The sequence below is a fragment of the Aythya ferina genome (genome assembly GCF_964211825.1).
Source record: "Aythya ferina genome assembly, chromosome: 10".
In the NCBI taxonomy this organism is placed as follows: domain Eukaryota; kingdom Metazoa; phylum Chordata; class Aves; order Anseriformes; family Anatidae; genus Aythya; species Aythya ferina.
In genome coordinates this window covers 19178685-19194625 of record NC_140306.1, presented here as the reverse complement: position 1 = coordinate 19194625, position 15941 = coordinate 19178685, and the positions used below count along the sequence as shown (strand labels likewise).

General features: G+C 46.5%; 1 protein-coding gene across 9 annotated transcripts in view; it reads right to left on the bottom strand.

The window, feature by feature from the left end:
- Positions 1 to 13000: 13000 nt before the first annotated feature.
- Positions 13001 to 15941, bottom strand: part of LOC311441842 (uncharacterized protein) — a 148318-nt gene continuing 145377 nt past the window's right edge. For 8 of the 9 annotated variants that reach the window (XR_014696248.1, XR_014696249.1, XR_014696251.1 and 5 more), the window contains one exon: positions 14698 to 15166. Coding sequence is in view for 3 of the 9 variants with exons in the window: in XM_084530417.1 (XP_084386543.1) it covers positions 15148 to 15166 (19 nt within the window). In the remaining 6 variants the exon portion in view is untranslated. Of the gene's footprint in view, positions 13552 to 13596; positions 15167 to 15941 lie in introns of those variants that run through there. The other variant, XR_014696250.1, reaches the window with a different exon arrangement.

Sequence of the window (15941 nt, the reverse complement as noted above, 5' to 3'; positions counted from 1 at the left end):
TGCGTGTGCAAGGAGAAGCATGACAGACACGGCACTGCATGCACAGGTAAGGGACTGCAGGAGCAGCAGAGCTCCAGCCTGACCCCCAGGGCCTTGCTCCAAGTGATCAACACGATGCTTTCAAGGGAATTCACAATGCCATCTGTGACAAATACTGCAAATAAATACTGTTGATCTGGTGACATACTTGCAATGTCACCAGATCAACAAATTGATCCTGAATCTTGAATTTCTTTTTTTTTTTTTTTTTTTAATAATATTTTTTATTTGCCAGCAGTGAGTGCTATGCTCCATAATACATTGTTCTACATAACCTGATCTCCTTTTAAAATGGAATAACAGAGTTTGAAAGAAAACATGACTTCGAAGATTAAGAGGTAGGATCAGAAGTAAGCCACCTGTCAGACAGCATAAGAACCCAGGATTTTTTTCTTTTGGATTTAAGCAGTCATTTAAAATGTAATAGTCATATGTTTTAATGTTCTCTATATGGTGTAATTTTAAAGTATTTGTACAAAATAAATGTGTGCCTCCCATTTAAAGCCATATTTTCAGCTATTATCTTCCTCATGGCTCTAGCCAATAATGACAAGGAACCAGGCTCTATTACACTTATTTCTTGTCAGCACCAATTTATTTATATGTGGAAATCAAGGAAAATTTCTTTCCCAGAACTGTCTCTGTGCTGGCCCTAAATGCTCAGCAACCACTTGGCCAGGTGAGGCCTTTCCTAGGCACACACCTGCCTCTGGGAAATCATGCTAATTGCGCTGCATGTGTACTTTATGGCTCTGAGTCCTCAAGTGCTTGCGTCGGTCCCCATTTACAACCCATGCCAGGCAAGACAAACCTTGGGCCAGGTCCCTTTTCCAAAGCAGACACAGGGCAGCTGGCTCTACGGCTGCTGCTCATGGGTATCCTGGGCTGGAATCAGAGGCAGGAGATGGGCTCCCAGCCTCTTTCCTTCTTATCTACCAGCCAGGAGGGAAAGGCAGTGTGCTATTCTGTACCCTGTTACTCCCAAGGAACACGAGATGAGCAGATGGGTGTATTCCTTTTTTATATATATACATGTATGTATTTATAGATATGAAAAACAAACTAACCTTAGACATAACAATAGCTAAAAGCCATACTTCACATTGTTATTCGTTGTTATTGCTATTAAACGTCTGTTATTCATAACACAGCCCTACAGTACTTTGGATCTTAATCTCCTTTTGTGGTATAAAATGGTCCAAACAGCTGCTAAATGGAACAAAAGTATAATCCATCAGTATTGATTTGAATAAACATAAACATCCCATTTCCTTGCAGACAAACATGGTATAGCCTGAGCAGTTTGCTCTGGCCATCACTCCCTGAGCCTTAACAGCAAGGAAAAGCAGGGTACCACCTGCACCAGGCATGTGGCACAGCTGATGGGCTTTTTGGGGAGCCTAGGGAATGTGACAGGCTGGAAGGGGGTTGGGTGTCCCATTGCTTCATGTACACACGTCCCTGTCTGTGTCTGCATTTTGTTTAGCAGCAAACTCTGGGCCAGAGGTTGGGAAAGGCCAGTGTGTGAGAGGCAGGGTCTGAGCCCAGCAGGCAGAGGGCTGGCAGAGCCGCAGGCTGCAGATGCTGCTGCAGGTAGCTGTATTTCCCAACAATAGTGCTGGCTTCCCGCTCACTTACCAGCTCCCAGATACAGAAAACCATGTCTCAGCTGCAATTAGAGCACGAGACCAGCAGGAATGAGTACTCCTTGCGTTTTCTGTAGGAGAAACCCCATGAGGCATGGGGTGCCCGGCCTGGCCCCAGCTGATCCCAGGCACCAGGTGCTGCTCAGCCAGGCTCTGGGAGCGGGGAGATACAGCACCGGGGTGTCCCTCCTGCACACCAGCAGGGAGGGTGCCCTTTTAGGTAACAAAAACTAAAATTGGAAGTTATGAGCACTAAGCTGTTCTTCAGACTGCTGAGCCCTGGCCTCCCTTGCGGCAGCACTCTCGGTGTGCTCTGGCGGCTTAGAAATGCCCGTGGCTGGAGGAAGAGGATGATCAGGAAAGCCTGGCTTTAAGAACCAGAAATGCTTTCTCTGATTGAACTTGAAACTTATAAACCTGAAACTAATCAGAAAAATGTTTCTCCCTTTGAAATGCATGGCTGTTTTGAACACATACACATTTCTGTTCATCTTGGTTTCAAAGGAAAGCAGGCACTCGTCACTCAAGCGCTGCCTGGCCAACAGGTTGGGCTGGGCTGGATGGAATGACGCCTGTCAGCTCCGCACCTCCTCGGTGTGCTGCAGCTCTGCACCGAGCCACTGACAGTGGGGCTGCAGAAGGCTGAAGAAAAGGAGAATCAAACACTTAGTGGGTAATTTATACTGACAAAACATACATGTGCTGGCAAAAGCAGCGTGCAGCACATTCACAGAAGGGACAGACCCCAGGTTCAGAGCTAGAGAGGAAATTCCCAACCAGTTGTCACAGCCTGGATGGCAAGCCAAGGTCTGCTAGAGAAAAGGAAGGTGGGAGGGGAGGAAAGAAAAAGCAATGCAGCTGGAAAAGAACATGGTGGCCTCACCCACGGATAACCACTACCGCCATCAGCTGCTTAAAGATGCTGCTTAAAACACTGCTTTGCCATCTTCTGCAAGTGCTTAGGTGTGGACGGACATGACTGGCATGTACTTTACATGTACTTCGACCAGAGCTCATGGTTGCTGAAGTGACCACGCAAATGAGAGCAATGCTCGCTCCATCCTAGCAAAGGCCTGGCACACCAAGACTTCACTGGTTACTTGTACTTTGCCCTGAGTTTCAGCTGAGGCAGGACATGGCTTTGTGTCTGATCTGTCTCCTCTGGAAAGTGCACGTCGGGTCTCAGCGTGCAGTCAGCTGTGCCACAAGCAAGTGCTGGAGGCATTAGCTTCCATTAATGTAGAGGCAGACCTCTGTGCCATCCAGAAATCACCCGATATACATCAAAAAGGAAATATTATGGTTTTGAGCCTGGGACTACATGGAAGTCCCTCTTTATCTAAACAGGCATGCTTCTAAATCTTCCCCAGCAAAAGAATATTATCAACAACACGGCTTTGCTAATAACTAAAAGATTTTAGCATATCGCAAGTGCGTGCAGAAAGGCCATGTGCTTTTAGCTACCACAAGTCCAGACTCAGAGTCCCATTCAAATGTGATCTGCTGTATGAAAGTAATTGGAAAAATATGGCTAAATATGTGTGTGTATACATGCACACAACAAGAACAGCTTTCATTAAACAGTATTAAACAGGGAAACATATGCCAGGAGATTTAAATCACAAAAATTTCCTCTGATTTGCAGTGGTGACTGAGCCCTAGGTGTGCAGAGTGCTACCTCACAGGGCCTGGCCTCATGTAGCACAGGCACCTCCAAGCAAGGAGGCGAAGTTAGAGAAGAGGTTGGAGGCTTGGGGAGTGACAACTGAGCCTCATGGACCTTCACTGTTGGAGTAGGAATCGGGAGCATCTTGTCTCCAGCAGCACCAGACCCAGAGGCCCAGTGGCTCAGCTCCCAGGTTCTGTCACCAGGGAAGAGCCAGGGGGGTAAGTAACGCCGCAGGCCGGGATAAGGGGAGCACAATACCTGAATGTGTCCCTCTTTCTTTCCTTTATATCCTGTTCCTTTCCTAGCAGGCCTTCATCAAGGAGAAGCTTGGGTTCATATTCTCATGGCAGAGCCCTTTGCCAGTGCATCAGAACATGGGACTCCCCTTCCCTGCCTCCCAAACGAGACGTGGAAACAGCAGCTGTGAGAGCAGAACATGCCATGGCACAGCAGTAGCCGGACATCGCCAACGGATGGACAGACGGATGGATGGAGACGGATGGCCTTCCTGAGGTCAGCAGAGACGTGCAAACACCGCAGGGAGCACGGGCAAGTCAGATGCTGCGCAGGCAGCTGTTTCCAAACCCCAGCTCGTGCATGCACCACTACGATTCTGGCAATCAACTTAACCCCACGTAAGTGATTAAACTGTGTCTAATCCCATCTGTTTGCTTTCAGTGCGCATACACGCCTTCCCCCCGCCCTAAAGACTGGCCTGCCGAGCTCGACGTACGCTGGAGCAGAGGTGCCATGCCGCTGCTCAGCGCAGCGCATCCTGTTTACAGAACGAGAGAATTAGCCAATCTGCGTGTTTATGCATGATGTTAGCTGGCCTACTGCTGTAATGGGAGTGCAAAGATCATGGTTTTAGTTTGTAATGTGTTTAACGTGTTTGTTTTGAGGCTAAATTACCAGACCTTTCTGTTAGGGAAAAGGAGAATTGTTTTTAAGGGGCCTCTGTAACATGAACCTAAAAGTTAGACGTGGCCTTTAAACAGATCCTGCGACTGGCCAAGGTACATGCGTGGCACTTGAAAGAGAACTGGTAGTGGCCACCAAAAAGAGAGTTAGCATGACAAAGGAGCTTTCAATTCAAAGCTCATTACATTGCTCGCATGCACGAGCTCGGCGTGCCATGCACCCTGCACATGTAGAGCAGGACCCAGCCACACGCTCAGCCCTTGGCATGGGCGTGCATGCAGGCTTGGGTTTCATGCTGGCCAGATGACACAGCCCAGGGATACAATCAGGGCAGGCTGCAGCAGTGCCACACGGCCGTGGGCAAGCTGAAGCTCGTGTTTCTCCATGAAAGAAGCATATAACGGAAAAAATAATAATAAAAAAAATTCCTCTGAATGACTTTGGCATCAGCCTCTGCTCTGCAATCACCCATTCCCAAAGCAGGCCTCTTCTGCATCCTCTTCTGCATATCTAAAGGTTTACAGCCTTCAATCCTTTTTATTTCCTTTTGTCTTTTTCCACCACCTGTATACTGTACAGTTGTTCCTGCGAGCGGTCCTGTTGCACTCAGACAACACCCCTGCAGCAGGCTGTACGAGAGGTGAGAGTAAAGGTTCCCAGCAATTGTTCCTTGGGCTCGGCAGGAGCAGCACTAGCTCAGCCGCATGTCCTGTGCGTGGGGAACATGCTCCAGAGCCACTCAGTCCATTTCAGAGCAGTCTTGGGGACACGCACCCACAGCAACGCTGTGGATGCCCCATGGGAGCCTAGTGGCTTGAGCAGGGTGACCCCAGCAGCCTGGCAACTGCTGGGGAAAAGGAGAGGAACATACGGCCCGTGGAGAAAAAAAATATGCATTTCATATAATGGCCCTACAATGCATAATGTTTAGAAACTTGAAACCAAGAGAGCCAGTTTCCTTTTTTTTTTTTTTTTTTTTTTTTTTTTTTAATTGAGAGTGTAGAGTTTTATTATTTAAAAGGTTTTATAAAGGAGTTTTAAATAGACCATGGAATTGCTATGGCAATTTTTTTTCTGTTGGAAATTGCTCAGCCATTTGGTTTCTATTTTTGCAAAAAGCACAGGCTTTTTGAACAATCATTTGATATGCTTGTTGATGCATCACAAAAAGGAGATATGCTTTGAATTCTCCTTAAAAACCCCATGTAAACACAAGGCTTATGTATAATTGCAACAAAATACCATCTCCTTATTGAGTGCTTTCACATGTAATTTCCTCTCTGACTACTGCATGTAAACACACTTATTGTATTTGGGAACCTCCCAAATCTCAGGCACAATCAGGATCAATAGCTCAACAAAGGCAAATTATAGTTTAGGATGTCCATGTTTTGCAACAAGATGCCTAGACGGTAACAGAGGATGACTGCAAGAAACGTTTTAAAATAGATGGGTGGTTGGATAGCCCTGTCCCCTGCTCATTTGTGTCAGGTTTGCACCACGCACATCAGCAGAATCCTTCCCATCCTGGCACTGCTGGCCCATGGGACAAATGTCCAGGCACAGGAGTGGAACTTCAGTCAGATGAGGGCATTTGCCTCTCTTTCCCCCCAGTTTCTTTTTTTTTTTTTTTTTTTCAGGAAAAGACTATCATCATGCCACCCATCGGGCTGTGTCCATTGTTCCCATTTTTCCTTTTTACTAAAGCAGCAGGAGGCTGGAATTTGCTTGGCCCTCCGTGGTTGCTGCTGCCCAGGGTCTGCGGCTGTGCCGGGCCGGATCCTGCCCCATGGCACCGCCAGCAAAGCCCAGGATGTGCTCAGGGAATGGGATCACCACCAGCCTTGAGACTGGGAACAACATCAGGAAACAAGCAATAACAGCACCAAGACATTTTTCCCTCTCACCGTAATGCTTACATAGATGAGAAGAAATAACAAGTAAAATTCACCATGACACAAGACTGTAAGAAAGAGAATGGTTAATTACCACTGAGATGAGTGTCTTGGTTTGCAGTTGTGCATTTCCATGCATGTCATCCACCACTGCATATTTTTTGCTTCCCCACAGAAGCCATCCCAAGTGCCCCATGTGTTCCCCATCTCTCAGTGTCCCCATGGAGACCCTCAGCTTGTCCCCTGCACAGCCCTCCACACATCCCCTCCTCCGAGCCTTTTGCACCACCTGCAGGAAGACTAAATCCAATTTACTCGTTGACAAGAACCCACACGATCCTCTTAGGAAAGTCTAAGGCACTGTGTGCACCTCCAAGGCCCGACCACGTTGGTTTACACTGGAGGGAAGTTCGATGCCATTTTGCCTCTGATTTTGGTTAAGAAAAAGCCTATGGGTCACACATAGTGGCTTCCTCAGCATCCTCCTTGCTGTACAGTGACAGTCAATAAAATCCCATTGCCCAAAAGCTGTGTTTACTTGCTTCAAAGCTATATTTACTTGCATTTATCTCCGCAGCAGCACAGAGACCCTGAAAGCAGCCCATGCTTGCCAGCAGCATGCCCAGGGCAGGCACCACTCCTCCCTGCTGGGAGCACAAATGTGAGCAGAGCCCATGCACCCAGGGCTGCTGTCACTGGGGGCTCTTGCTTAGCTTGGAAAAGATGCCTATTCATGGCAAATAACATGTAGTTTTTCTCTGTGAAAGTATGTATTAAATTTTTAACCAGGTACAGGTCCGTTTGTACCTGAAGGCAGCACAGCGCTGGTCTCTGCTTCTTCACAGCCCCTGCACCATGTTGCATAGCTCGGGGCTGAGCATGACACGGGGTGAGGGCAGCTTTGGCTCTGCCAGCACAGCCCTGTGGCTGAGCAGTCACGTCCCTGGCTCTGTCCACACACAGGCAGTCCCACTGCTGGGCTGCACGATGCTGTCGTCAAGCAAAAGAGCTGCGTAACATGAGTATTCTGTAAAAATGGCATGATTGCAAAGCTGAAATGGTTTTCCTCTCGACTCTATGTATATTTTTTGTTTTCAAATTTGTTTCTGCTATGCCCTGATTTATCAAAGCACTAAAACACATGCTTGACTTTAAATGCCTCACTGCAGCTAAAACTAATTGCATACTTAGTCTTTGATGGCTCAAGGTCATAAAGAAATCACTAGCTTTTCAAAACAAATACTTCAATATGTTAATTGCTAGCAAACCAAATACCACAGCCTCTTCAGCTATGGGTGTAGGTTTGCATGCCTGACTAGAGGGTTAACATGTTTCTGCCTGGGATTTTCCAGCACAAATGCAGGCAGCCAGCAATTACTCGGGGCACAGAAATTCCAAAAGGCTCAGCCTACGTGCCTGCTTATAACCCAGTCAAGCCGTGGGTGCTCCACATATTTACCTGGGAACCCCTGACCGAATGCATGGAGCAGGACAGCTGCAGGGCACAAAGACACAGCAAAAGCTGTGCTTCCTATGGCCTGCATTTCATGTGCAACAGAGCAATGGGCAAAAAACGCAGTGGTGCTGACCCCGCTGCCAGGTGTCTGGGGCAGTGATGCCTAACCTGTTGGGATCACCTGAGCACATCTGTGAAGCCTTGAGCAGCAAACGTGTCCCACCTGGCTGGCCGTGGGCATGCCATAGCCCTGTCTTGACAGCATAGCTCATGCGATCTGTGCTTTGCCCAAAAATATAAGGATGTGGAGGCATCACAAAGCCTAAGACTCATGTGTAAAGATGATGCTGTTTCAGTGCAGGCAGACAGGAGCACGCTGCTCCTTGTGGACACATTGCTCCGTCCCCAAGGGGGCTGCAGTCTGGGCATCAGCACTACCTGTGCCAGCTCCTTGGCATGTTCTCCTCCTGCTGAAGTGAGGCTGACAAAGACTGACTGTCTCCTCTGAAAATGTGAGTTGGTACTTACTGGTAGAAGCAGGTGGTGAAACAAAGGATATTAAACATCTCATCCCCAAACATTTATACATGTAGTGTGTACACACACATATATACACACACATACATATATGCATGTGTATATAAAAAAGTAAAAGCAGTGCTGCATGAGCAGCATTCCCACGGACAGCAGTACACACGATGTTTGCTCTGACAGCCTGGGGATATTTCTTCCTTCTCTCCCTCCCTCCCTCTATACTGGCTGCTCTCCCCCTCCAAAACTCTTAGTAGAACAATAATATTTTAACAGTTGCAGCTCTAAAAAGCTTGATTATGACCAATCGTTTCTCCCAGGCAATTGTATATTTAGCAGAAGGGAAAAATTAAACTTCCCAGGAATGAGGTTATTTAGGGCATAAAATTCAAGGAAATAGGTATTTAGGTCATTGCGGGCATGGTTTTTATTTTCCCTAATTTTCAGATTACTTTCGATTAGGTCTGTTCAGAGTAGAAACTTCTTGATGTGAAATAGATACTATCTAAATCATTAGAGCTCATTCATTGCCATGTGCCACCTTTTAGAGCAATTAAACCTGACCCCGGGGTTACCTAGCTGAACACTCACCGACCCAGGGCACTTCCTCTGAATATGAAAAGCTTGTAGTACAAATACAGTCGGAGAGCAGCGGCATCGCTCCTGGCACAGATAATGCCTTTGTTAACTGGAGCTGAGGTTCACGGGCTGTTAGACTACGGAGGCCATTGATTTAGAGCACTCTGTTGGGATCAGTTCAGATTTTTTTTCCCTTCTTTTTCCCCCCTTGACATCTGGAGTCTATCCCTTTGCCAACCTCTCAACCCCTCACTCAAAAAGAGAAAGTGAGAGGAATGGACAGATTCACGGACAGAGTGAATACAGTTTTGACAAAGCTTAACATGAAAACTCCTAAATTTTTAAGCCTAGAGACTTTTAGACAATAATTTTGCCATGCATTTACCAGCTGGACAGCCTCAAAACTACAACCCTGGTTCTCTGAATCGGCTTCTTCGCACTTTGAGGCTTTAGGTAGGTCTTTGTGCAGTTGCACCACGCAGCACCTGCACGCCACATTTTTAGCCCTTTGATCACAGTACATTCACAGGGCAACTGACTTCCAGTATGCACATGAGTGACTGAGCTCCCTGGAAATAGCTGGGAAGCCAAGCTACCCTTCAGACTTATTTCAATGCCTTCTTGCTTTGGCAGAACAAATGTGGAAGCTGCCTCTACTTATATTAAATAGAAAAGGAGATACCAGTAAACAGTTAAGTGGGGTCTTGTTTAGAGAACAAATCTTTTTAATATGCTGCCAAACTATGCTAAACAAAAACTGTCAGAATCTGTTAAAATAGCAGAAAAGCAATATTGCTCGGTACAAAACTGATTTTGCTAGCATTTGTTCACAAACCGCATCACACATTTAGTCCCGTTTCCCCCCTGAACTCTCAGCAATCCAAGACAGCTCCAAATGATGTTTCTTTTAGTTTTCATAATGTGTTAAGTAGGGAAGAAAAGCCATATGGCATTCCTTCGCCTGGCAGGGCAGGCAGCTCCTCATTAGGCTGCTGACCTGAAATGTAATCTCCACCATGACCTGTGGAGAAATGCCTGGGACCCACCTGCAAAGTAAAAGCCCTTTTTTGAGAAATAATGCCAGATTCCTGGCTGATGGTGAGCTCAATTCACCTTTAGGAAACTTGGTCAACTTGTGTTTCTTTGCTGTGGTGTCTGAAGGCAATGACAATTAAAGAGCTGATCCTATTTTTGTTCTCCATTTGTCTATCATCTGCTGTATGTAACATGCTGAATTATACACAAGCAACAAGTTTTCTCTTCTATCTGTAGCCCTGGCTTGTGGCCTGACCACCATGCCATCTGCGTATACAGTACCTTGCCTGCAAGAGAAGCCAGAATTTGGAGGGCTTGTGTAGAGAGACCAAAATTTCACTGAAAACCACTGCTAACCAGTATGTTCCAAGTGTCCTTAACCATTGGTATTACAGTATCCACAGCAGAAATAACCAACCACTTGTTACACACAGTGTGCTCTGAACCATCCCTGACCTCTCTAATTAGGGACATTTTGTTTTCTAAACTGCAAAATTCAACACATTAATCAAAAGTCAAATGCTTTACCACAAACTAGATACAGTGTGGGCTTTCCTTCTCCTGCAGTTACAAAATGCATGCGTCTGCCACACACAACTATGGAAATAAAGATGTATTTTTATAGAGCTGAAGTAGCAGATTTTGTATTAAACATGACTTCATAATCTTAAATTGTCTATAAATAAATAAGCATTATAAAATTTTATATGAAAATAATTATGCCATTAATCCTATTAAATTACTCTCTGCTGGCTCCTACCCAGCTGTCGCATGGATTCAGTGATTGTTGCCTCTCAAAATCCAGCCTACATTGAAATCATCTGCTTGGTCAGGGCAGTGGCATTTTCAATGAGGAGGCAAAATGAAAAACACTTTGAGAGCCAGAGCTAAGGAAATTGCTGGTCTTTTTCTCTTCTAAAGTAAGTTAAAAATGATCACTGGGCCTATTATAATGAAGACAAGATAATCACTATTCCAGATGGAAAGCTCATCACATAATCCAAATGAAATGTTTTTTTTATTTTATTTATTTATTTATTTATTTATTTTTACAGGTGGGGTGGCTGGTAATTCCTGGGCAATAGCACAGTAATTTGGGAATTCTGCATGCACTGCATTTATGAATGCACAGAGTCAAAATAGGAATTCACCCTTATTGGAAATTGCTCCAGTACGCACTGGGCAATGTCCTGTAGTCCTGGTTTTCAACGAAGCTCTTGTATTATGCCTGTGGCTTTGATACCAGAACCACCTGTAAATCCTGAAGTGATGAGCAGTTGCTGTGGACAACAGAGTCCTCCCCAGATCTACCCTGCCTGAACTGGATCTGCCCCTGCACATGTCATGGCCATGGTTTTGGGGAGGACCAAAGGTGCTGACTTCCCACCTCAGGTCCCACCCCACCTGCCCAGCAGAGATGTGTGTGAGCTGTTTTCTCTGAGTTTCTGTTCCACCATGCTCCGTCCATGGTAAAACAAGGTGCGCATCCTAAACAAAGCTCCCCATATGCGCTTACTTGGCAGGCATCAGGGCCAGGTACCAAGGATTGGGATGGTAATGATGCTAGCTGAGATTTTCTGCTTGAAGCATTCCAGTTTTCCAGTACTACCGGAGTAGGATGCTGCTCCTTATCTCCTCAGAAAGCAGAACTACTGGCAGAAATAAGGTTCTGTGCTGGCTGGGCAGTTTCAGAGGAAAGTTGTGCTCTGTACCAGGCCAAAGCAGTGCTCCAGGCACATTTTCAGCCTCATGTGTAAATGCAGGATCACACTAGCCACTGCTGCATGCTTGCAAGTGGAGCACTTGAGTTCAAGAGACCATCACTCCTCCTCTTGAAAGTTTCTCTCACCACAGACTGACAGCCCCTATGGATCAACTTATTTTCTGTGTAAGCATTTTATTCCAAAATCATAATATTACTGTGCAATGAGCATAATGAAATGTCACCTGTGGTGGGAAATACAGGTAGGAGACACGCTACTGTCATCAAAGCCAGCACAAGTGTCGGGATGTAGGATACAAATGAACATGTAGTTGCTCAGTTAAAGTACTGCAATTTTACTTGATCAGCTGTTTAACTGATTACAAAATTATACTTCTGTCAGCAAAATAATAATTTGAGAAACAGATTTGGCAGGCAAGCTGGAAAAAAAAAAAAACAACAAAAAACACACCTTTTGTGCCAGGTGGCAGGTGAGAGGAACAGCAGCAGCAGCAGCAGCAGCACCACAAGCACCCTGAGGCCTTGGTGCCATGCTTGTCCCCCAGTCCTGCATGGGGAAGGCAGATGGGCTCCCGTGGTGGTTGATGTCCACTTCCCAGAGAAAGCAGGATAAATGTAGTCCTGCTCATCAAGCAGTTAGAAGAAATACAGGCTGCACAGTGTGGGCTCCACGCACAAATGCGGCAGCAGCCAAGGCAGCACTGCCACCTCCGCTGTGGCCATTAGTGAAAGCAATTTGCGCACAAACAATCTGGAAAGAGTTTTCTCAGATTACAGTAAAGTTAATGGAGTTGGAAATTCCTCCTCTTTTGGATTAGCTAGCCTTCTTTATGTAACCTTTAGGTATATCGTGGAGCACGAGGGAGGTTTTGATAGCAGCAAAAGCAATTTGGAAGTGCACAACTGATTTGTAATGGGAGGTCTCTGACAAGGGCCTAGTACAGGAGCTGCTAACTGTTTTCAGTTGTTACGGGTGTGAAAGCACAAGACCTCCCTGTACCGGCGCCTTTGTGAATGGAGAGGAAAATTAAAACACTTGTAGGCTGATTGTGATTTAACTGACACTTCAAGGGTGGGAGAGAACTGACAAAAACAACAGAACTTTCCCCAGTTACAGCATCACCGCTTCGGTATCAGATTTTCCTGACAGCCAGAGCATTGCAGAACCTCAGGAGCGCACAGCAAGCTGTTGAGAGGAGGGAAGAATAACATAGATGTGCCAATAGAAAAGATGTATTTGAGGTTCATTAAAATGAACTGTCAGTCTGAGCCAAAATCAACTGTGTGACACCGATTAATCAAAACATCATAAATCAGCTCTGTTATCCTGCGCATTGGGAATTTCTTCCATATATCTCTGATCACATCATGGATTCTTCATGCCTTTTTTTGCAGTTGCACATTTCCACCTCTTCAGATTTAAGAGCTGTTATTATAGTGTCAAGGTAACTGATTTAAAAAAAAAAAAAAAAAAAAAAAAAGTCCTTCATTTATATCAGGAGGGAATTGAGCAAAAGGTGTGTTTATTCTTCATCCAGCTCTAGTACACATAAGATTTGACAAAATAAATGAAATTGGGAGAACTCTGTGAAACCTCTTCCAACCTAGAGGGCAGCAGGATGAATCCATGCGCCATAGGTGCTTCTATCAGCAAGTATCTGTGCTTTTACCCCCAGAGGAGAGCTAGCAGGGAAACAGTGAACACTTGCTGCGGTCACCTCTATATGCAGAAGAAAGGAATAAAAGGCCACTGTGCTTTAGTAAAAGACTGGAGCAGCTCTTACACTGCATGATCCTGATCCAAACCCCACTGCAGCCACAGCTGCTAACTTGAGTGGGTACAAAGGGCTGTGTCTTCTTCTCCTCCTCATTGCAGCAATCGAGGCAGGGCAGCCTTGCTGCAGAACTCATGTTCTTTGAAGCCAAGTGCTGTTGAGCATGGAGGCACCCACAGACACAGGGCAACCATCTCGGGCACAGCCTGGTCATCCAGAGGCTGGTGAGGGCCCATCCGCCTTCTTTTATCTCCACCTCTCCCTTCCCTTCCCTTCCCTTCCCTTCCCTTCCCTTCCCTTCCCTTCCCTTCCCTTCCCTTCCCCTACTGAAAAATACTTATACTTAATCAGCACTACTTAATCCTGTTCACTTCCATCTGTGCCTCGTTGTAGCCTGACACCTCTCCTGTCCTGGGGCCATGGAAAGCGGAGGGTATTTAGTGCAGGCCCTGCTGCTGGAGCCCTCTGGGGAGCAGCTGTCCCCAATCATCCCATCCACAGCCCTTTCATTCCCAGATTACATCTTGTACCAACAGTTTGTGTGTGGGAAAAATCAAAGCTGTCAGGGGCTCCTCCCAGGACGTGCACTTTGCGTAAGGTGCCCCATCACGGGGGCTCGGGCATTTGACCTCTGCGCTCATGGCGGGTAATGAATTGGGGCCAGGCCGCAGCCGGCAGCGCCGCCACGACGTGCCCCGGCAATGAAAGCCGCCTGTTGTTAACTGCCTGCCTGACTGGTCCCTGGCCCCAGGACTTCCTGGGGCAGCCTCCTGCTTGTGAGGACGTAAAAAAAAAAAAATCTCAATGGGATAAAAGGTGCTTCATCATAGCCGTCCTGCCAGTGACCAGGACAGTTGACCGAAAAATCCAAGAATGAAATTTCAGCAACCATAGATAATAATGGAAGTTGAATGCCTGAATAAATCCTAATGGAATAGAAAGATTGATAATGAAAATAATTTCTTTTGTATCAGTTCTTCATCCATGCTCCTTGCGATGGACCCACTGAATTACTGGCACTTGCTGATCAGAGCAGTTCCTATGGCTTGACATGAAACCATGCTTATAAAGCTGCACTCCTTTATGGGTGCAGCTCTGACCCGTAATTCACAGCAGAGCATGACCTGTATTTTGTGTGTTGCCCCAGATAGAGCACAGCTGGGGACCTGAGCCCTGCTGCCTGACTGAGCCCTGCAGGGCAGTGGGGCCATGCTGGGACCCAATGCTGCAGGTCCCACAGGACATGTGGAGCCTGCTCCAGAACAGCACTGCCAGCATCCTGCCTCTCCTGGTTGTTTTCAGCTTCAGACGTGGTCCTTTACACCACACTGTCCTAAAATCGTGCCTGGCTCCGACCTGCCCTCCCAGGTACTAGCAGCTCAGTGTGCAGAAGTAGTTAAATTTCAGTGTGGACAGCACAAGAGTATCCTGCTGAACTGCTATTAATGCTTTAAATAATTACACATCCACCCTCATATAAAATGCTCCTTTTTGACTGCAGAAACACCATTGCTGAGGATCTCAACGGTACTGCTAGATAAACTTGTCAAACGCGGGTAATATTTTATGACTCATTTAAGCACTTTTTCCAGCTGTTAAACAAAGGCTTCTCTTACAGCTTGGCTGGTGCATTGCTACTTAGTACCTGGGTCACGTAAAAAAAAGTGCTGTTATTTTACGAGCAGAGAGAGATGACGCTATCGTGCTTTCTTCCCCACTCTGACGGCTTCCTGTTGCCGACTTGTTGGCAGGTATTTTGCCCTGATGTTATCAGGCCACGGGGCAGAGTTCGGCATGTCCGGACAGCTCTGAGCGACTTATGGGCCCTGTCCCCACTCCAGCACCGGGAGAAATAATCCCCATTTTTCATGCCGCAAGCTAGGAGACGTCGTCAGGCCTGCGCAAACAACAAAAACAGATATTTTGACAAGAAATTTAACTTTTCCCTCCGTTATTTTGTCTAATATTTCTCATGTTTTGTCTATTGTGTTGTAGATTGGTTAAAATAGGAGCACAGGCAATGTGATGTAGTGCGAGCTGGGCGGGAGCCCCTCTGCACAGCCACCTCCAAGTGGATTAGGGAGTTTTAGGGTTTGGGGTGCAAGTGAGGAAAATGCCCCTTCTGCAGCTCCTGAGGGCACCAGGCACCCCAAGCTGCCCCTCGGTTACATGACAGCGCTTGGTGTGCCTTGAAAAATGAGGAAATTTGAGGGATGAAATCTCAAGTCTCCACACCCAAGAGGTAATCCTGCTGTGGTTTCACTGCTCAGCTGTTGCATTGGCTGCTCTGGGCCAAGTCAGACGGGGAACCCCCTGCCTGGGGCCGTGTGAGCAGGCCCCACCAGGCAGGCCTGGGTTAGGGCCTTCAGCAGCAGTCCTTCCAGCAGTGGGCCAGCAGCCTGGGCACTGCGAGTCATGAACTTGTTAATCGCCCACAGATTTTAATAATCATGGAGTGTTAGTGAATACGCTATAGTATAAATGTCTTATTAAACCTAAATTAGATGCAGATTGGGAACATAAATGTGTTATAGAAATTTATGAGGGATCTCAGCAGAGAACTTTCTTAGACTTTGCTGTGAGTGGTACGGAATATCAGTTTCTGAATCAGTATAAAATACTGTGTGCCAGCTGCCAATTACGAGAGAATGTGTCTGTGGAGGCATGTCCCA